General features: G+C 43.2%; 1 protein-coding gene across 1 annotated transcript in view; it reads left to right on the forward strand.

Moving 5' to 3' along the window:
- Positions 1–21,788, forward strand: part of ZMIZ1 (zinc finger MIZ-type containing 1) — a 157,454-nt gene that overhangs the window by 112,693 nt on the left and 22,973 nt on the right. Inside the window, exons 5-9 of the mRNA XM_075717924.1 lie at positions 12,652–12,766; positions 14,910–15,127; positions 16,556–16,754; positions 17,779–18,051; positions 19,443–19,625. Of these exons, the coding sequence (XP_075574039.1) occupies positions 12,652–12,766; positions 14,910–15,127; positions 16,556–16,754; positions 17,779–18,051; positions 19,443–19,625 (988 nt within the window). The remainder of the gene's footprint in view (positions 1–12,651; positions 12,767–14,909; positions 15,128–16,555; positions 16,755–17,778; positions 18,052–19,442; positions 19,626–21,788) is intronic.

A 21,788-nucleotide genomic window follows, 5' to 3' on the forward strand; every position in this document is an offset into this window, starting at 1 on the left:
AGCTTTCATCAATCCCAGCAGGAATTGTACCCTAGTTCAGTTTAAGGTGGATCTGACCCATGCAAGCCCTATGGGGCTTCTCATTTCTTGCATAGCCCGTAGTAAAGCTTATTTTGTCAACAAAACCACCTGAAAATAGACAGCTGTTAGCTGCAGTTTGGTATGCCGTCATGAGCATTCGTCAGGTTCTTACTGTCTTCTCTCTTGCTCCAAATTTTGGTCTTCTGTATTAATTGCCAGCTGTCTGGCAGTTAGTGACCAAAGGGTAGTTATGTCTGTATAGGGCAGTCAAGATTGATGAAAAGTATGACGGTAAAATTATTTTTATCACAAATTACTTAGTGCCAGAGGTTTTGAGAAAATTAAACAGTAGATCAAATTAAGTAGTAATTCAATATTACGGTAGGTGCTTTATTTATTATCATTACTGTTTTATGTTCAGGTAATCGCCATAAATACCTTTTATTGGTTAGACTTGCTTTACAAGGGTGCTTATTTTTAGTGTTTGTTTTATCCTTTTTTTTCTTCCAATTTGAACTTTGCTAAGAGCTGAACTTTCCACATTGGTAGGAGCTCTTGGCAAAGAATGGCAGTTTTGTGTCTGAATTTTTACTGGGTGGTTAGGATTGGCTCTTACATCATTTGTTAAGAATCAGGAGTGATCTGGCTATAACGTACCAGTAGAAACAGTGTCAGAGTTTCTGCAAAGGTTGCTTCCTTTTCAATTTTGCTGTCATAGGCGGTTTTGACTGACAGGGATAGTCACTTTAAAAATGTCTAGTTAAGAGAAATGGTTAAAGTGAAAGGCCAGGTGCTGCATATACACACTTTTATGAAAACAAGCATGTTGTGTGCGTTCTGTACATCAGTTTGAAGCTGGGGATTGCTTCGTTATTGCACATGGCTGTGGCGCACAGGAACAAGCTTTGCAAAAGAATTCAAAACTCTTCAGGTGAAAGATAAGATTGTTTCAAAGCCTTTTCATCTGTCTCTGTGAAGTTGTGAAATAAATATAATTAGGGACTGAACAGATGGTAAATCCTAATATAAGAGAATATACCCAGTAAAGCAACCTGTATTACTCCTGATTCTGCGAGAGCAGCCTCTCTTTTTCTTCTGTCTTCCTTTCTGTCAAGAAATGTTAAAATCCACCATCAGGAGAAAATAAGGGAAAAGTTCAGAATCCAAAAATGTTTCTGCAGAAATGTCATGTCTTAAAGAAAAAAAAAAAACCCTCAAGATCTATTGAGAACAATATTAAGTAAGGCCCCTGATGCTCTAAGCATTGTAAAGACAAAACTAATTGCTCAAAAGTACTGTCCCAAGACTTGTTTGCCCATCTTGTCCTCTAAGTGAAACCGCTGATACTAGTTTTAGCGCATACACTTACTATGGGGAGGAGGTGGAAGAAAACCTTGGAAGAACGTTGAAGCTACAAGCAAATGATTAGTACTTTCTAGCTGAAAACTGGTAATGTGTAACCATTAGCTGTTAATAATTAAACCTATAGTATTTTCATGTGAAAAATCTGCATTTCCTTTTAGGTGAGATAATTTTGTGGTCAATTCTTGTGGTAACAGGAAAGACTGAAAGACGTGATCTCTGGAAACAGTAATGGGCAGCTTAACTTCTCTTCAAATACCTATTCTTCACATACTTGGTAAAAGGTATAGGATAAGGATCATCTTTTATTGTGTGTACAGCACCTTGCACAGATGTGAAAATAGGGCTTCTATATTGATTAGAGAGTCGAAGGGACTGCTGTTGCAATAAGAATAATATGTAGCAATGCAACTACTATACTTTTGTGATTTTTTTTTTTCTGATAAGTACATGTGTTGTGTACCCTACATTTTCTTCTTCAAGCGTTGTATATACTAGATAAAAAGTTTTTGTTTTTTAATTAAAAAGTGTCAGCTGATATTTTTAAAAATCCTGATAAAGACTAGGCAAATACTATTTAAGGTATATCTGCTGAGTGAGGCAAAACCTGACCTTCTCAGTCTTTGCCCTGTCTATGCTGGTTTTTAAAATATGGTAACTGACACCTTTGAAAAGACAGCTGTCATTCTCATGTTTGGGCCGTAGTGAACATCCAATTCCTGAAAATGTCTAATTGATTGCAATTTACTGTTTAGTGATAATCACAGTAGTATCGTGGTCTTTACGTGAGGGCTGCTCTCAAAGGTGGACGATTCACGCCGAGTCTAGGCGATTCTCCTCTTCCAGTGTGTTGGGAAGGTTCCCTCTGTCGCTTCTTCTCAATGAAACCAACTCATTTCTGATGGCACTGGAGTTAAAAATCATTCAGCTGTGGCAACACCCCTATTTTTTACCCGTTCTGACAGTCAGCATGATAACTGCGCGGTGGCATTGAAAGCTATGCTTTGCCTAGCTCTTTGATGCAAAACTCATTAAAATCATCGGGAGTCTTCAAGTTGGATCGAGTACCTTTGGATAGGGAACACCAGAACTGAGCGAGTGCCCTTCGACCGCTGCGGCGTCGGGTCCCCGGGTGAGGTTCAGCAGCCCTGCCCTCCCACCGAAGGGCTGGGGGGACAGCCCGTGGCCCAGGCAGGGTGGCAGTGGCGGGTCGCTGGTGCCCACGCTGCCGGCATCGTGCTCCAGCCTGCCTGCCAGGCGGTGACATGGCTCCGGAGCAGGGAGGGGGTGTCACAGTCTGGCGGCGTTTTCAATTTTCAGTGGAGTGGGAAAAAAAAAAAAAATTACTGGCATAAAGGGTGGCAAATACCTTGTCTTTTTTAAAGATTTGTCTTCTTTTTGGATAATTTGGCAACAGGAACAGAGATGTGTATTTTGTCTAAAGCCTGATATTTTTCTTGATGCCTTTTCTTTACACGTATCTGTCATTCATTCACTTAGATGAAAATGTGACCCTCTACAGGATTCCCTTGTAAATAGATTACAAAAGGAGTGAATTCCTGATGGGCGATTTTGTCTTTTTTTTTTTTTTTTTTTTTTTTTTTTAATTCCTGCTATTCCCATACACTTGGGTTCTCAAGTCTCTTTAGTATCACAATGGCAAGAAAGGGAAATAGTCATTACTGTTTGCAGTGATGGAGGGCGTTTCTAATGGTTTCCCTAAAATAAAATGGGCTAGAAATTGTTGCTAAAAAATTCCTGACTGGTTTTCGCTAGAGATGACAAAGCCTGCTCAACAGACAGAGCCCATCAGCAACCTGTGCAGATGGGTCGGTGACATTAATGCGATACTGACAGTGCCTTTAGCAGCTATCGGCGGTTTCTTCCCGTGAAAGGGCTGTTCCAGCAATGAGGAATAGCACACCAGCCCGGGCATCTTCTTGGATGTCCTCATCTCCACCGAGCCGAGAATGCGGGGATGGTACCACAGTCTGTTTATGCTCTCCCTTCCCACTTACCACGTCAGGGGAGATGCGATGTGATGGTTTGTTTGCCCGTGTCGCTGTGTCAGCAGCAGCATTTCCAAACAACTTTGACAGGCAGAGTGTCGGAGGCGGCTCGGGGAGACGCTTCTCGGACCTGCCCTGTGTGTGCCACGGAGCGCGGCCGGCCCTCACCGGCTCCTTTGCTCCCCCTGCCCTGCCCGGGCTCCCCCTGCCCTGCCCTGCCCGGGCTCCCCCTGCCCTGCCCTGCCCGGGCACCCCCTGCCCTGCCCTGCCCGGGCTCCCCCTGCCCTGCCCGGGCACCCCCTGCCCTGCCCTGCCCGGGCTCCCCCTGCCCTGCCCTGCCCGTGCACCCCCTGCCCTGCCCTGCCCGTGCACCCCCTGCCCTGCCCTGCCCGTGCACCCCCTGCCCTGCCCGGGCTCCCCCTGCCCTGCCCGGGCACCCCCTGCCCTGCCCTGCCCGGGCTCCCCCTGCCCTGCCCGGGCTCCCCCTGCCCTGCCCGGGCACCCCCTGCCCTGCCCTGCCCGTGCACCCCCTGCCCTGCCCGGGCTCCCCCTGCCCTGCCCGGGCACCCCCTGCCCTGCCCTGCCCGGGCTCCCCCTGCCCTGCCCTGCCCTGCCCTGCCGTCCCCCCCCGGCCCGCTCCGGTCGCCGCCTCCCGGCGAGGGGGCTGCTCGGGGGCTGCCCCCCGGCTCCCGGCCCGGCGCTCCGGCTTCAGCCCGGTGGCGCCTCCGGTGCTGCGGGAGCCGCTGCCGCCCTCGCCCGGGCCGCTGCCCGCGGGAGCTGCTGGCCGGCGGCTCGGCTCGGCTCGGCAGGGCTCGGCTCGGCGGGGCTCGCCCCCGGCGCCCCGCTCCCCGGTGAGCCCCGGAGCCCCCAGCCCGGCTCGCTTCCAGCAAGTTGCGGTGGTGCTGGGCTGCTCCCCTCCCTCCCTCCCTCCCTCCCCGCCGCGCCTCTCGAAGCAAGCGGTTTTTTCTGTTGTCGGGGAGCGTAAATCAGCTTCATCTAAAATCTCGGAAGTGCAAGTCCATCAAATCTTCCTCCTAGCCGCCTGCTACACCTTGCGCGAGTCAGACTGCAGAGCTCCCGCTGCCCTTCTCGCTGTGCGGGGCTGCTCGTGTCCCCCTGTCTCAGAGGCAAAAGCAGAAGTGGAATCTGCTCACGCTTTCAGCGGTTCCTTCCCCGGTTGTTGTAGCAGTCGCTGACCTCCAGGCACTATGAATAAACAGCAAAGCTGGGAACAAAAGGAGTCTTCTGGCTGCCATTATCTCACATTAACATAGCAGACGCGCTGCGGTGTGAACAATGCGAGTCTCATTCGCCGATAATCAGCGAGTACCCAGGCATTTGGATTACCAAGGCAACAGGCAATGGTAGAATACTGGGTGGGTGTGTTTTTTATTGTAAAGGAGCAGTCGGATATGGAAACCCAGGTATATTGATAAAGCAGAGCAGAAGGAATGCCTGGTGGCAGGGGGGGACTGAGGGCTCGGGGTTGCATTCCGACACACGTGAGATAAATAAGACATGGATGAAGCAGGTCTGTGCTGTGAGATGCAATAAAGGTTAAACTGCATTTGTCAAGCTGAAAACGATCATAAGATAATTTCAGCATTTTGAAAAAGGTAACAGGTGGCATGTTAATACCAGGGCTGTTACCGGTGGATTTTGTAACTGTAATCTGGGCTGTAGTAATGCGTTGCATGGTCTACTTGTGTGACAATAGAACTGGGTGTGATGCTTTAATCTTTTTTTTTCCTTTGATCGGAGGGATGCCGTAGTCCCATAATGTCAGACGATGGTAACCCCTTCAGCTGCTTCTGAGGCAGGAGCGGGTCTCAGCAGCGTTGTTGTTTCTTACCTGCATAGCTGTGATCATTTGTTCCACGTAGACAGAAATAAGTTGTGTTATCTCTGTGTCTTTGCGCGCATGCGCACACACGTGTGCGTGGACATATATGAAAGCTGTAACGTAGTGGGACTGTGTGTGTATGCGGGGGGGTGCGGGCGTTTGCAGGTTCAGAAACTTCTGCGTTAATCTAATTATTTGGCCTGATGCGTTTTTCTGATTTCGGGGGTCAGATTCAGATGCACTAACTCTTGTTGAGCAGCGCGGTACTTTGCAGGCACGGCTCTCTCGCTGATGAGACTGTGCGTGGGGTAAGGCGCCAGGAAGCAGCAGCGAGCATGTCACAGCCTGACCTGTAGCAACCCAATGCGAAATGGAAGGCAGCGTTCCCACCGCGTGCGGTCATAAGTCATGCGGGCCTCCCAAGGCCTTGTCAGGACTATAAAGAAAAAGTTCAGGGCTTTCGGCTTCCAGAGGTACTTTGCATCACCTGCTGAACCGCCGGCTCAATTTTGCCGTCTCGGTCTTCACGCAAGCGGCTGTATTGTGCGTATGTGTGTGGCTGCATGAATGGTTATTGTAAACGTGTGTTGATATTTAAAAGAGCAGAGGCGGGGGGTGATAGCCACCTGCTAGCTGCAGGTGCCATCCAAACCACCGAGCTGCTAAGTGGCTTGCTGCTTTCACCTTTTGACTGCTTCACCTGCCTCTGCTCACCTAGAACAGGCTCAGAATGCTTCTGGGTTTGCAAACTGTTTGCCAGAAAACAGCCTTCCTTCTTTTTACGGTGAACTATGGAATTTCTAACTGCTTTCACTCTTCCTCTTCAGTTTACGTTGCTCGTAGCCCAGTACAGGCAACATCCAGTACTGAAACAACGCTTGAGGTAATTCTTTCTTGATAGGGAAGGACTAGGTAAGGATCCTCTGTGCATTTGGAGCTGGGAAAATGGAAGCTTTCCAAAGGGTTAGAGAACATATTCATCTAGTTGGAACGAGTGGAAAGAAACAACAGACTTGAGAAATGGTGGGGGGGATAGTTTTTGGAGCTGTATATTTTCTTTGTAAGAGCTGAGTGTTTGGAGTCACGCCATTAAGAAGTAGAGGGAAATAAAGTCTTGCAAAATGCTTCCAAATTGACTTTTTTCGCTTTTGCATTACATAAATACACCTAGTGATTTGGATGGGACTTTGTCTTATGTATTTGTTTAGTGAAATACATGATGGAGCCTTAATTTATGCCAGTACCACTTCAATTTCTTCAAATAATGGTACTAAGTAGAGGAATGTATTTGAGGAAGGCATGCATCACATAGGCAGCATCAATCAAAAGTAAATTACTGCTAGCCATCCAAAGTCAGTGTTGGTATACACACTTAACTATACCACCCCCTTTTTGGTTTTCCCCTCATCTTCAATGTAAACACCTTAGGGTACCTGTACACAACGTTGGCTTTTCGTTTGCTTTATGACAGTGTGTGGTGTACAGAGGTAGTTATTCTTGTTCTCTTTACAATACGTCTTCACATTTCCTTGCTGACTGTAAGTGGTCTTTGTGTCCTTCCTACACGGCTGTCTCCTTTCCTTGCTCTGCCATATTCCTCTGTGCAAACGGAGAATGGAGTGTGCAGAGTGGTTTCTACAGTCTATGGAAAACACAGCACAAAAGGTCAAGGGGTAACTTGGTTAAATCTCATGTTATAAAAATTTTTGAATAGTACTGCATTTTTATGTCTGTTAACTAGACTAAAAACTAATTTTAAGTGCTTAAGTTGAAACACTTGGGCCAAGCATTTTAGCCATATGAAGATGGTGCATGTATCTCAGCTGGTGAGGCATTGGGTTTGTTCCCCTGAAAAAAAAATCTCAATGAAAAATGAGAAGTCAGCTGTTTCCTTCTAAATGTCCGGGGTTTTTAAAAAGAAAACAAAAGCAGATCTCTGAAATGTTTTTGATTGTCAGTAAGAGGAAACAAATTTTGGCTTTCAGGTGTCACATTGTTTTTTTTCAAATTAGTAGTCAAGGCCAAGGATATTTTCAGTGGAAATTTGACTATAAAGTAAGTTAAAAATCCATTTGATCTGTTATTTATGAATAGATTGTCAGGGATTCCTAGCTCATCGAATGCGGAAAAAATTAGCTGAAGTCCTTCCTGGAGGATTTTAGTGTGGCAGGGAACTGTTAATAGTGTTCCATCTGTTCTTGCGATTTTACTTTTAAAGAAGTTGTTAGGTTTTGTTTATACTGATAAGAAAATTATAAAAATGTGTTGAAATTCATGCACGTTCCATAACATGAGCACACTGACAAGGCGGTTCAAATTCAGTATTTGCACTGCACCATGCAAAAGAGTCTTTTTCTGAAGTAAGAGTATGCTTAAAATAAGTTGAACGTGGTGCCCTAATCAAGAAGAATTGCTGACTGAATCCATATTAATAATTAAAGCTACGTGAGTGGTGTTCATTTGAGAAACGCAAGTAAAACAAAAACTAAACCTGAATCAAAGAAGCTAAGCTGCCTAACTTGAGACAATACGGGCGTGAAACGCGTGTATTGGTGCTACAGTTACCTAGGGCTTTATTTCCTGTTCTGATTGTGGGATTTGTGCTATTTTTCCACTGCAGACAGGCAAGGTTTTAAGGGGAAGCGAGGGGTGAGGCAGGAGCAAGGAGCCTTGTTTGGAGATTGTTGTGGTTTAGTTTGTATTAAAGTAGTGTCACCTAGAGGCTCCAACCAAGAATACAGCCAAGGGGTGCTGGGCACCCGGAGCACACGCGCGCCCAGAGGCACGTGTAGGGCCAGGGCAAGGTGCAGACACAGAGAGGTGCTGGCAGGCAAGGACAGATCGGGAGCCCCGGTTTTGGGCTGTGTTTGGACCTTTCTGCTTTTTGGCCGTGTGTAACTGCGAAGGAGTGTTTGGCCTGGGTAGATCTCTGACACCTTGCTCCTTGTTGTCAGGTGCTCTCCTCTCTAGGTGTCCACGGGTGACAAAAGAAGACATGGGAGAAATGACAGTCAGTGTTACGCTGGCAATTACCTGCTCGTCTTGGCGTCAGCTGAAGAAGTTATGATAGAGTCTGTAGATTTAAAGGACTGTGCAGACTCTGTGTGTGTCAGCTACCAGTCAGGTGGGATGACTGTGGTTCAGAAACATTAGAGACCCCTGCAAAACTGTGAAGCTGGCTTCAGGGTAAGCAACAAAAACTAGTCACTGAAAGCCCGGTTGTGGGAAACTTGATTGCAGTGCTTGGAGTGAAAAGGGTTTTTGAGAAAGCCAACATCTGGTGCTTTTCTGCAGTAGCAGATAGATTTTCAGTGTTTAAAACAGAAATAGATGCTTTATAAAGGTAGTGTTTTAGACACCTGGCCGTCTCAACAAGTGATGTGGAAACTCACTGGGAAGGTATAATTCCAGTTTTTACCCTCCTCCACAACATGTAAAGTGCCAATGCTCTAGGGATGCATACTTCACTGAACTATCTGAACGTCTCCTTCCTCAATCAATGAAGACATGTAAACAGAGTATCAGATACACACACAATTGCTTTAATGACAACATAAACATATTTAAAATACAGCATTTTCAAATAATGCCACAAATCATATATAAATTACAGTAAATCAGTAGTATTAATTTGCAGAGCTCACTTTTTATTAAGCAACTTTTATTAGAATTAACTAACAGTCTGTCTGTAACTATTCCAGAGAGGGTGGATATCAGCCTGGTTCTGTTTTCCTAGCACTGAGATCAAGAGAAGCTGTTTAGACCTAAGTACCGATGCACTTCTCTGACGTGAGTGTTGTATTACCAATAGTTTCAGTACATTTGCCAGCAGCTAAGAAATCCTTCCTCCTTATTCCTTGATTGCAGTTTCACTACATCATAGTTTGAGAAGTAATTTCCCTCCATCTCTTCCTCTTTGCTCTATGGCTTCCTCTGCTGTTTCGCCTTTAATGCTGACCAGTAGTATGTATAGGTTCATTAACACTATTATAAATTTAGTCAATACTCTTTTAGTGGACTCCAGCTGAGCCCAAACTGACTCACTGCCCTCCAGGGTGTAGTGAGAGACTTAATTACCCTTGTACCGTTCAACAGGAACAATGTCGTGGGCAGCATTTCGCCCTGGCTGGAGAGGTTGAAGCCTCTTTCTCTACTGGCTGCCATTTTCAAGTTTAAAGAAAGGGATTTCAGAATAATTCAGAGCTCTGTATAACAACAGGGGAAAGCCACTGCTCTTTTGCAAATGAGAATTGGATTGGTCACGTTTCATTACGGTACTTAGATGGATTTTCCTTTGATGGTGGCAGTATTCCGTTGGGTTCTCTAAGGACAGAAACACAAGCTGAAAGAGCAAAGTGGAGGGAGAAGTATCCCTTTAGCTGAGTGGCACGTGTTTGAGCATCTCCTACTGCTTGAAACCAAAGAAGCCTTCACGTGGTGGAGGAAGGGTGGGCATTGTGTCCGGTATGGCAAAAGTCATACTCAAAGACGCCTGTAATTGGTGATGGGCCAGAGTATCACGCTGGGGAATGCAAACCAGGAGAATGCCGTGTATTTGTTATTGGGCTAACTAAAGTGAAGTTTGAGTGAAGTGAGGTCTAGCGCAGTAAGTGTATATTAGGATGTATAAGTTGTTGTTCTGCAAGGCACATCCATCGCTATTTCAGTGTCGCCTAATTTCTGATATTAATGTTGTCTGCTGTTGAAAGCTGAGTCCTTTGCTGGATAGCGTAATAGTCACGTGATTCAATGTGCACAATTAATATTTCTCAACAAATCTGTACCTGGTCTTTTTTTCTGGCTTTCATGTGTTATGCTGGGTCCTGTGCTGGAGGCTTTCATCACATGTCAACAATACGGTTTCTTGAGGTGTCACCCACTTTAACTGTAATACAGTAAAAATTGAGTGATTTACTCTTCTTCGTAATTAGATGAAGTGATTGTATAGTCTTTGAGAACCCAGTGCAGCCTTCCACTAAACAAATGCTGTGGCTCTACCACTGGAAAGTACAGATGAATAATATATGAAATCTCTTCTGTGTACTGTAAAGGAGAGGAACGGGTAAAAGAAACGTGCTTTGGAGGCAAAGAATGTGAAGAAATGGTTATAACTTCTTAACAGCAGCTAAGGCACCGCTAGCTCAAAGTTTGAGTATGCATACAAACAGTACGGCATTAGAAGAACCTTCAGTGACTCTGTGGTTTGATCCCTGCCTGTCATTACCCTTCTTATTTAGTCATACACTTGCAAAACATTTGCCTTGTCCCTCAGGTTTTATTCCCTGTCCACAGCACATCAGTGGGGAATAGAGAGGAATGGCTGCAGTGAGTCCTTTAACTGCCTATGTCATGGAGAGAGCTTCTTTGTAGCTGTTGAAGTATACAAACACTCATATGTGCCATAAATACCCAAACAAATCACAGAGCAGACATCATCAAAAACAGTCAGAGAAGGAAGTAAAGTAGGAGGCATCATTCAGAGCAGGAAAAAAGGTGGCTTCATAGCAGTCACAAATTCTGCGTTAGTCGTCGTTTGTCTCCGTGCTGGTGGAGGGACTTGCGGAAGCGTTGTGTCACTTGTAGATATTAGTCACTGAAGCCATTGTCTGAGCCTCTGAATGAGAAGGGGAACATTTTTATCCTTCTAATAGAAAATATTTAAAAAAAAAAAAAAAGGGCTAGGAGGACTTACTGATTGCTAGGTGTTAAATATGCCCTTATTCATGCATTATTTTATATGCATGCTGTCAACATAAACATTACATGTCAAGCATCTTATAGAGAATTACTATTTTCCATTAATTTTCCCTAGTTATTTGTTAGGGGAAATTATTCTTTTCCCTAATTTCATTAATTTTTTTTTTTGTGTGTGTGTGATTTTATTTCTTAATTCAATTTGGGTATTTGGAAACAAATAGGTCAGTTCAAATTCACAGTTATGTTCTAATACAATGCTGTTGTGCTGGCACAGCATTCTGGAATTTGTTTGAAATTTCCTAGTTGTTTATAAAATATATTCCCTGTTTCATTTTACCTTGCACAGTTGCTGCTGTTATTAGATTATTGGTTATTTGGGACAGGGGCAGTTTTTATCACATGTGTGCACACTTCTTTGTGCAATGCAATTCCTACTCTTAAATGATTTACACTCGGTGTTATGAACATGGCTAAAGAATAAACACACAGGTAGCCCTTGATTTTGGCTCACAGCACAAAACGAAGGAGACATGGTCCAAGCCTGGAGTGCTCTCTGGGGACATGGGAGAGTCAGCTCCCTGGTCTGCCACAGAGCCCTTTTTCGGACTTTGGCAGGTTGGTTGTCTCACCATGTCTTGTGTGAGTTAATTGTGTGGCACTTTATGGTGCAGGCTTTGAAGCACGTTGATACGACACTCACAGAACCTGTATGGATTTTTTAGGCAAGGTAGCCCTGTATAGAATTCCAGTGATGCTGGTAGTCCAGGCAAAAATACAAGTCAGTGACGTTTGAAAATGAGAGCAATGTGTGTGTGTTTTAAACGATGTATGTATCTAGATGAGGAAAGATCGTGTGTCTGTATGTGTACATATATGCAAATAGGAATCTAATTTACAAGTTAAGAGTATGAGAATGAGCAAATTTCAAGTGGGATATATTTTACAGTTATGGGATTAGTAGTTACTTTCACAGATTTAACATATTTCGTTAATTACACTAGATGTGTACCTATCCTGTGTTCATTTTGAAACCAATGCTTTTGTATGAAAAGAACTGTAAGAAATGTTTGCTTGTATATGTGGACAAAGGTAATGGAAAAACCCAATCCTCTCATCCACGTATTTATCTGAAAGATGTGTTGTATATCTGCAGTTGATTTTCTGGAATGCTGATTAGCTAATACTGTTTTTGGCATGCAGCTTATCCATCGTGTGGGAGAACACTATCTGAATTTCAATTTACTTTTCAAAATGATGTTGAACTGCTATTCCTTTAAAGGCTTTTCTGGCCGTTTGGGGACCCAGTGCAGACAGTGGAGCTGCAGTCTGGTCTCAAGATCTAATTGAATTGATACGAGGCAGCTGAAGCAGTGATTGTTGAAGAGCTTGAGATGGATTGCAAAAAAATAAGTGCTTCTGAGCAAGTGGCTTAGTGTCCTTGTTTGAAACCCTGCCCCTGAGTTTATTTTTGCTTCCACTGGTAACGGACCTTTATGGTAAAAGCCCTATGCTCCAATATAGTTAAGGAATTCATTAGTTCTGTGGTGTTTTGATATGATCACATTGCTATTAAAGAAACTTTATGCCTCTGAGAGTACTAAGCTAATAATAGAAGGAGGAATGGGGAGTTAGTCAGGTGTTAATCCCTTTGTCCCCGCCAGCAACTTGCCACTGTTTAAACTTCCAAAATCTCACCCTCCTAAACATCTGTTTTTGCAGTGATGGGTCTTTCCCTTACGATTCTGTTCCCTGGCAGCAAAATACCAACCAGCCTCCAGGCTCTTTATCAGTGGTCACCACAGTATGGGGTGTGACTAACACCTCTCAAAGCCAGGTAAGCTTCATTTTTACACTCCCTCCCCCGTAGATATGGGTTTTTACTAATGTTTGCAAAATGGAAAGCTACTTGGAAAATCCTCTTGGGATCGATAACAGCGTCTGTGTTCTTTTTGTTGTACACGCTGCGTTTTTTTTCCAGTCATGTCCTCTTTGGTGGCATCGGAAAGGAGGCGTCTGAGAGCTTGAGTCAGTAACTCCTTTAGCTGCATGCAAATGTCAGGCTTGGGTTTAGCACATATTTTGCCCTGTGTGGCTTCAACACTGAAAGCATGATTTTGGGGTAATCCCAAACCTCTTGGGAATTTCAGATTGAATTTGAACAGTTGTTTTATTAAAAATTAAATTTCTAGCTAGATTCACCAAATGATAGTTATTGTTGATTTTACCCAGGGTTGTGTCATGCTTGTGGGCTGGTGAAGTCCAGTGCCAAGTCTATGCCCACGCTGAGGTGCTAACTATGAGCTATAGGCTGTGCTCTTGTCAACCTCTCCTGTTAATACTGCCTTACTTTGCAAAAATATTTCAGTATGCATTGAAACAAAAGCATGAGCTCCTGGCTTCCAGGTGAGAGCCATACTTAGTGGATTTTCATTCAGTTCTCTCCACTCTTGCCTCTCTTTTTCTTCTGCAATACATGTTGAATTATGCTACACAAAAAGAAGCCATTTTAATGAAGGAGATGCCAATTATTTGTGATAGTGTGCTCTCCAAGGGATGTGACACAAATCAAGCTCTCAGACAGTCTAGCCTTTTCTTACACCGTGGATGAAGTGCTCTAAACATGTCACCATCTTTAATGAGTGCAAATGGTATATAAATCTAACTTGTCTTTTCTACCTTTGTCAAATCAAGTGATACTAGACCCCACACAAAATTTTCTGTGGATTTTTTTTCCTTAGTATTTTAATTTTGGTCAGAAGATTAAAAACAAAATTGTTATAGATTGAGCCATTTGAAAAATAAATCATTCAGGGGCCAAGTTATATAGATACTCACATGGCAGTTATGTAAGCACTGGTTGTAGCAAATCATTTCTTCAAAAAATAGAGGAAACAGTTACAGGATCTATAACATCATTTATTATTGTTGCTTTCTTTTTAACACCTTAAAAGAAAAGGTATGCCATCTGGGAGCGAAACACGAGTAAACAGGTAGGCCTATGCATTGGCCAGAAAATGGAAATATAGTTTCTTGTGAAAGTTGTTCACACTTAAAAAGGCAAAAGGAAAGGGGGGAGGGGGGGAACACAAACCCAAACTCAGAGTTTTGTTTTATTATAAGAACACTGTAATGTAACTTGAACTCTTCACAATACTTCAGAGGAATATGCAATAAAAGAAAAAAAAGTCCTTTGGTAGAAAGAAAATGCTTCTTCAGAATCACTGCAAAGGAAGGGTGAAACTCTGAAACGTGAAGCTTGGTTGTAGCTGTTCGGAGCAGACTGAAATGAATGACAGGGTTTCCTGTAAGTCCTCGTGCTCCCCGAGGGAAAGAAATGAGCTGGGCTCACCGATTCCCTTTCACAAATTCCCAAAGCTGATGACTTGGTCTTTTGCAAAAATCATGACTGCTAAATTTCTTCCCAAGTAGGAGACAGGTTTCCATGCAGGTTATCCATGAGCAACCATACTTGCATCTCAACGGAAATCATAGCAGTTTTGGTTCAACTGGGGAGCAAAAAAAAAAAAAAAGCTTCAAACAAGCAAACCAAGTCCTTTTAAAAACAGAAGAGAAGACTCTTTTTCTAAGCAGCAATAAAAACAACTGACAGACTTCTGTACACTTCACAGAGAGTTAGATTCAAGAACAGGTTAAGCCACTGAAATATATTCTTTCACAGTTTTTGCATCTATAGTACCCTTCACGTTATGCCAATGAGACAATATTTGCAAGTTATTTCAAAGTCCTACATCAACAAAAAAAAAAACCAAGCATGTAGAGATGAGAAATTCTGTTTGGAAATGGCAAAAGAAAAGGAGAAATCACCAGGAATGTGCACTAGATATCAACGAGGTGTACATTCATCAGAGTTCAGAGTACAGGGTGGTTATATTGTAATTTATGGATTGCAGCAAATCAACTTAATTTGTTTGATGTAGTTCAAGTACAGCCCCTTATTCTCATGTTTCTACTCACAGGTGCTGGGAAATCCAATGGCAAATGCTAATAACCCTATGAACCCAGCAGGAAATCCCATGGCTTCTGGGATGACTACCAGCAACCCTGGAATCAATTCCCCTCAGTTTGCTGGACAGCAGCAACAATTCTCGGCCAAGGCAGGCTCCACTCAGCCGTACATACAGCAGGGCATGTATGGGCGACCCAATTATCCTGGAAGTGGAGGCTTTGGTGGCAGGTAAGATTTACTTGTGTGAGGTGGAAAAAGGATGTAAATAGTTGACGAAGCTTGTTTTAGTGACCTGGCAGAATTGTCATGGGCTTATTTTAATTATATAAAGTCTCAGTAACTATTTTATGCTGGTTAACTGAAGTGCATGCTGCTCTTACAGCTTCGGAAATCAGCTACCCAAACTGCGATGAAATTCATCACAGTAAATGGAAATGGCTTAGGTCAATCAATTAGCTCTAATAAACCCCCAAAATAAAGTTTTAATTAAGAGACATTGTTAAACAGACCACGGGCTTAGGAATGATTAACATTTAATAAGGCCAGGATGTGAAAGGTATTGATGGTATAATTTCTACGTGCGTATGGAGGAATAAGCCTGAGTATTAGGCAAAAGCAGGTTCCTATGCAATGGGATATTTCTGCCCAAAGACTTACTCCACAGCAGGAATTTGAAAAGAATTGGGGTGAAGATGTTTGTTAAGAGAGATAGTCAAGCTGTGTATTTATTTTGGGGAAGTAAATACTGCATTAGTGAAATAAGCCAAAACTAATAGCCTGGGTTCTGTTACATTTTGACTTTCTGTGTCTATGCTTTGTAAACAAGGGTGGTAAGTGCACTTAACTGAAACCACTATTTATGGTCCCTCTGCAAAGCCTGCTGAAAAGGTTGTTAGCATAGTCAGTCTACCGTGAAGAATATAAGCCTGAGCCTCAGGGAACGTACCTCTCCTTTCATCTCTGCCACTCATCTACTGAGTGACCTTGAACTCAAGTCAGAATGTTTCTTTAGCTTAGTATTAACATCTCTAAAATGGGCACAGTATCCTGGCCCATATTTGTAAAGATAGTTGATGTCTTGGAGTGGGAAAGGCATGGTTTAGCTTAATTTATCTTACGATCAATGGCAGAGCCAGGTAGGAACTGCAAAATACGTTGTGTGGGATCCAATAGAACCGATTGCATTGGGTCTCTCCTGGCCTTTCTGCTGAGGTTCGGGGAGGAATTCTTTTACAATGTCGGGAACACTTGGCATAGTTCATCACCGAGGCAGATGAACGTGCTGTAGTGGAGGAAGCTCTCTCTTCATGCTGCTGTGCAGTCTGCCCCTACACTACTGGGAAATGGAGCATGCATCAACTTTCAGGATTTCCATTCAACTTTGCAGTAAGCTACAGAGCTGCAAAGCAGTTCACTGCCCCCAAAACAACTGGCGGTGGTGCCTTGCAATCCCGGCGGCAGCCCTATGCCTGGTGCGCCTGAGCGATACTTGTGTCTCGCGTACACACCTCATTCCCCATCCTGCTGGCTTTCATCAGGCATCGATACGTGGTGTTGGAACAGTTCCAGATGAGGATCACACCAACTTGCAAACCAAAATCCACCAGGCATGTCTTAATTCTGTTTCTCTCTCTTTCTTTCTTTCTTCCCTGTTAGTTACCCTGGAGGCCCAAATACCCCTGCAGGAATGGGGATCCCCCCGCACACGAGGCCGCCCGCTGATTTCACCCAGCCAGCTGCAGCTGCCGCTGCTGCTGCAGTTGCGGCTGCAGCTGCCACAGCAACGGCTACAGCTACAGCCACTGTGGCAGCGCTTCAGGAAACACAGAATAAGGACATGAACCAGTACGGACCGGTAAGAGAGTAACCCTTATGTCTTCATACCTGCCTGATCTGGACCATTACAGGGAATTGGGCTGTCTTTCTTACTCCCCTGTTTATTAGGGTGCCTACTTTATTAATTTTTTTTTGTGCATGAGCATGGTTATAAATGCTTATGAGAAAATGCTGGAATGTGTGTATGTAGGTATGAGTCAGTCTCCTGTGTTTTTCCCGATGAAACTTGCCTAAGTGTATTTTGTAGTTTGGATATTGCCCCTTAAAAGAATTGAAGATTACCCAATGTTACAGCTGCATCTGAGGTGATATAATATTGCTGCCTTTGCCAGCCCTGTGAACCTCTAAATTTGAGTACCCGGTGAAATGTTCCAGAATCTTGGAACAGGTTTTGTACTGCTTGGGTAATTATTTACTTTGCCAACTACAGTTGGTTGGTTGGGTTTTTTCCCTTCAAACAAGGAAACAACAGTAGAAAAGAGATTTGCTTTTTAATAACGTTGTCTATGAGAATAGCTATGCAAGACATGCATTTCTGGTGATCCATAGCCTCCAGCATGTCATGACTTCATGCAATAATTTTTTTTTAAAATAAACAAGGGTTTGATCAGTTCAGGTTTTTGCCTCCTTAGCTTTTTTACCTCTCTGAGTTTTGAAGTATATGGGCCCATATGCCAGGTGATGTAAAGAAGCACAATGTCTTAGAAATTGTGGTGTTGTACTGTATTTACACAGCCAACTTTCTAACCTGTTACCTTACAGTAATAGACTAGCCAATTTAAACAATTTAATTGCTCACCTTAGACTTATGTCTGTCTTTCTCTCTTATGCCCTCTACGATTCCAATTGAATTTTTATTATAAATAACATCACCGCCCATCAAATGTTGGAGAACATTGAAAGAAAATGCGACATAAATCCCCCCCTTCTTCCCTCCCCTAAAAGCATGTTCAGCTCCCTCCTCCCATTTTAAATGCATGTCGCATTTTATTCTTTTTTTTTTTTTTCTTCTTCTTCCGTTGAAGGTTTGTTCCTCTTTCCAGATGGGTCCAACTCAGGCTTACAACAACCAGTTTATGAACCAGCCTGGTCCCCGTGGCCCTGCTTCTATGCCAGGCAACATGAACCCAGCAAGCATGGGAGCAGGAATGACGCCTTCCAGCATGAGTGGGCCACCCATGGGCATGAACCAGCCTCGGCCTCCTGGAATGAGTCCCTTCAGCACCCATGGGCAGAGGATGCCTCAGCAAGCCTACCCAGGCCCACGCCCCCAGTCTTTGCCTATACAGGGCATAAAGAGACCGTACCCGGGAGAGGTAATAAAATAAACTATATTTTGCGTACACTATTATTTTGACTGAAAGTTGCAACATGCCGGGTAATGTGTGGTCTGCATCCCCATATGATAGGTACGTCTTTGTTCTAGCCTTGGTAGGAATACTGCTATTAAAATATGAGTGGCAGCAGCTCTTCCTTTTTAGCTGCTAAAGTATTCAGGCTGGCCCTTGCTATGTTAGTCAAGATGACAGTCATTAAAACCAAGAAGGGCCCAAAACCAGCTGAGCCCTCAAAATGTCACTTTGAGATTTTCATGCTAGATGGTGAATTCATAGACTGTAAGCAGACTTCCTTCACAGGAGTGGATTTCTTTCCTGATCTGCAACTATTTTTTTTAAGTTAAAAAAAAAAAAATCAAACAAAAAAAGTTACGTGCTTTTGCAGGAGTTGCTTCTCTGGGAAGGCTTTTCACTCTGTAATTACTGCCACTTATTCTACAATTAAGTTAAGAAAACACAGCATGTGGCTTGTTCAGTTAATTTTTATCTTCAGATTTCATATTTTGAGGAGGACTGTGAATCCCTTTTTGCTGCTTCAGAAGCAGGTTTTTCATTGTTGTAAGTGAATATGATTGTGTTCCCAAGAAGTCCATGCTGAACAGTGCCCCAAACGCTATGTGCTTGCTGGTCTGGAATTCTGCAGATCCTGTAGATGCTATTTGCTTGTTGGTTTTTGAAAGCTTCATTTATGGAAACTTCTTATTAATGAGTTAATTTTTCAATTTGACATTTTATTACCTTTAAAGTTCCGGTTTTCATGACTTTGATTCCAAAACTGCAGCACAGTACTAGCTAGCACTAGCAAGGTGATTATGACTAGTAATAGTTTCTATGTAGTTGTTAGGGTATTGCTAAACACTCTTAGCACAGGGCCAGCATAGCAGTTGTGTTGAGAAGACAGGCATGGACAACACAGCTTCTACTCTCAGCCCATTCCAGGATCTTTTTTTTTTTTGTTACTTTTTCTTTCTATGCTTTCATTCTCTATCTGGAGAAGGAGCCCCAGGGATGGAGCTGGTAGCACTTGCAAAACCAGAGATTTTGTGAACGTAGCATCTGGTTGTAATTCTGGTTTCTTCAAACGTGGTGCCCTTTGGCAGCACTGCAAGGCTGAGCGTATGTGTGTGTTAAGGTACAGGGTTATTCTCATCCCACTTCGGTTTGCGGGACTTAGGCTTTTGAGTGAGTGTTCACCTCCAGCCATTAGGGCCCTGGCTTAACCAGGAGTGGCACTAAGTTGAGCGAGTATTCACCTGGAGGGGTTTTTTGGTTTTTTTGATTCCACTATTGAATGTATGCTAATAATCAATTCAAGACGGCTGCTTGCATGAAACAGATCTTTGTCTTCTTTCATCTCTGTCATGAAATAGCCAAATTATGGAAACCAGCAGTATGGACCAAATAGCCAGTTTCCAAACCAGCCTGGTCAGTACCCCACTCCCAACCCTCCAAGACCCCTTACATCTCCCAACTATCCTGGACAGAGGATGCCAAGCCAGCAAAACACAGGGCAGTACCCTCCTCCAACAGTCAACATGGGGCAGTATTACAAGGTAAGAATTTCCAGATTATCTTGTTGCCTTCTGGTAGACATTTATGAATGAAGTCACATTAATGACTTCATAGATACTGCTTTTACATAATTAAAAGAAAGAGAGAAAAAAGCACAGTGTTTTTATTAATGTTTTGGATATCACAGAATCAAGTCAATCAGCCAAGTTGCATTGTAACTTCAGAGCAGTTCATAAAGAAAATTGAATGTTACTGCAGCTCATTAGAGACTTTTACAAGAAAATGTTGGTTTCACTTTAAATATAGCATGTAAAAAGAAGTACCTAATGGGATTCAGGTGTAATGTTTTCACCTGCAAGAATCCAACTTTGGAAGTGTGTAATAAACAAGTTCCACATTGCAGCATCCTGATTTCAGACCTACAGTGGTCACTTGGATTAAGCCAGCCCAAACTTAGAAGCTGTTCCAGCTGTAGAATTCATCTTTGAACTGAAGTTTGTGTGACATTCTCCGACCTCTCCCTCCCCTTTTCTCCTTCTTTTCCCTCTGTACTGCTTGTTTTGGGCAAGAATTAGAATTGTTAAAACATTGCCTAAAACCTGGTTTATGGCTGCATCTTGAGCACTTAGTATTAATCAAACTGAGTTTGTACTGAGGGCCTGCTGAAATTTGACGTCTTTGAAGTACACACAAAAGTGATCTTTTGCACACAGGTACTCCAGTGAGTATAAAAATATGGAGGACCATTGATGGTCTGACCTGCTCTTAAAGCACTAGCTGTTGATTCTGGTTTTGAATGTAGGCTGAAAGAATCTAAGATGCACATTGGTCTTGAACCGGAATTGTTCCGGTGTGATTCACACAGAAAACACCATTGGAAAAAGAGGGGGGAAAAAACCCTTTACTATAGAGCATCTGTTCTACGTGCAACCAAGCTGTCCTCTGTGGTACCCAAAGGAATGCCTGTGCGTTGTGGCAGCTTTTGCAGTACCCTGCCAGGAAGAACACAAGGAGGAGACAGATCCTCAACTACTGTAATTCCAGTGCAGTCACTTATGCTAAATAACAGCAGAAGATCTCTGTGAATTTAAGTGACAGATTTTTTAATACATTTTACATGTCTTCATTTTAAATGGGTTTTAAGGGTTTGTTTTTTTTTTACAGGATAGTTCTAACAAGGAATCTGTGGTCTTTCCAATGCTATCTTGTATTCAAATATCAACCGTTCTGGAACCAGTTAGAAGATAAGAGACCTTGTTAAGAAGGGAGATTATCCTGGCTAGGGGAAAATTTCCAGCTTGCCACAGACAGCACCTGAACCTTTGAATTGTAGTGATTGTGGAGATAGTAACTGCATGTGTTAAAGAAAAAACCAAAGAGGCTGGAAATGTTAACGCTTCAGATTTCAGAATGCACCTCTCATATACTTTAGCATATCCTAGGCTAACAGTGCAGCATTTAGATACAGAATCAGATTTGAAGTCCTGATACTTTGGCTGTCTGTAAAGATTTTCATCTTCTGACGCTCTCACGTGTATGTGTTTATGGTACACAAGCTATTACAAGAAAGTGCCATGCAACTGCAGTTTTGTTTAATGTCAGCTTCCTTCGCATCATCGTTATTGCTTTATTCTGTTAACTGCAATCATCCCCTTAATTACAAGAAACAAAACCAATGGTGTTTTAATACTATAGCTACTATTTATACTTAACCATCCTTTTTCTCTTAGTTTGTCTTATTCAGCAGCAAACTAAGAACAGAATCACATTGTAGGTACACAGAATAAGACATCCCCCTGACCCACAGAGCTTTCATTCTGAGAAAATGAGTTGGACAGGGGTGGAAGAAAGGATAGGTGGAAGTAAAAGGGACACAGACATTCTAATTGCATGTCTTTGGATTTTGTTTTTCATGTAGGCTTTTGTGCACTGGGGCTATTTTGGGAGGAAGCCAAAGAGATAGAAAAGGCTGGGTGGGTTGGGGTGGTGTGGAAAAAATGAAGCGAATGGCTGGTTGGTTTTGGAAAGAGAGTATTCAGAGGAATGCAATAAGCCTCTCGGCAGCGTTGCTTGTAGCTGGTCATTGCTTGAATTAAGCTGGCTGGTCTGCTGGTTTCAGTTCCTGCTTTGCTCTCCTCGTCTGCCTCTTCCCGAAGGCCTCGTGGGATGTCCTGTGGTTTCTTCTCCTTCTGGAGACAGAAGGG

The sequence above is a fragment of the Pelecanus crispus genome, chromosome 10, assembly GCF_030463565.1.
Source record: "Pelecanus crispus isolate bPelCri1 chromosome 10, bPelCri1.pri, whole genome shotgun sequence".
Lineage (NCBI taxonomy): Eukaryota > Metazoa > Chordata > Aves > Pelecaniformes > Pelecanidae > Pelecanus > Pelecanus crispus.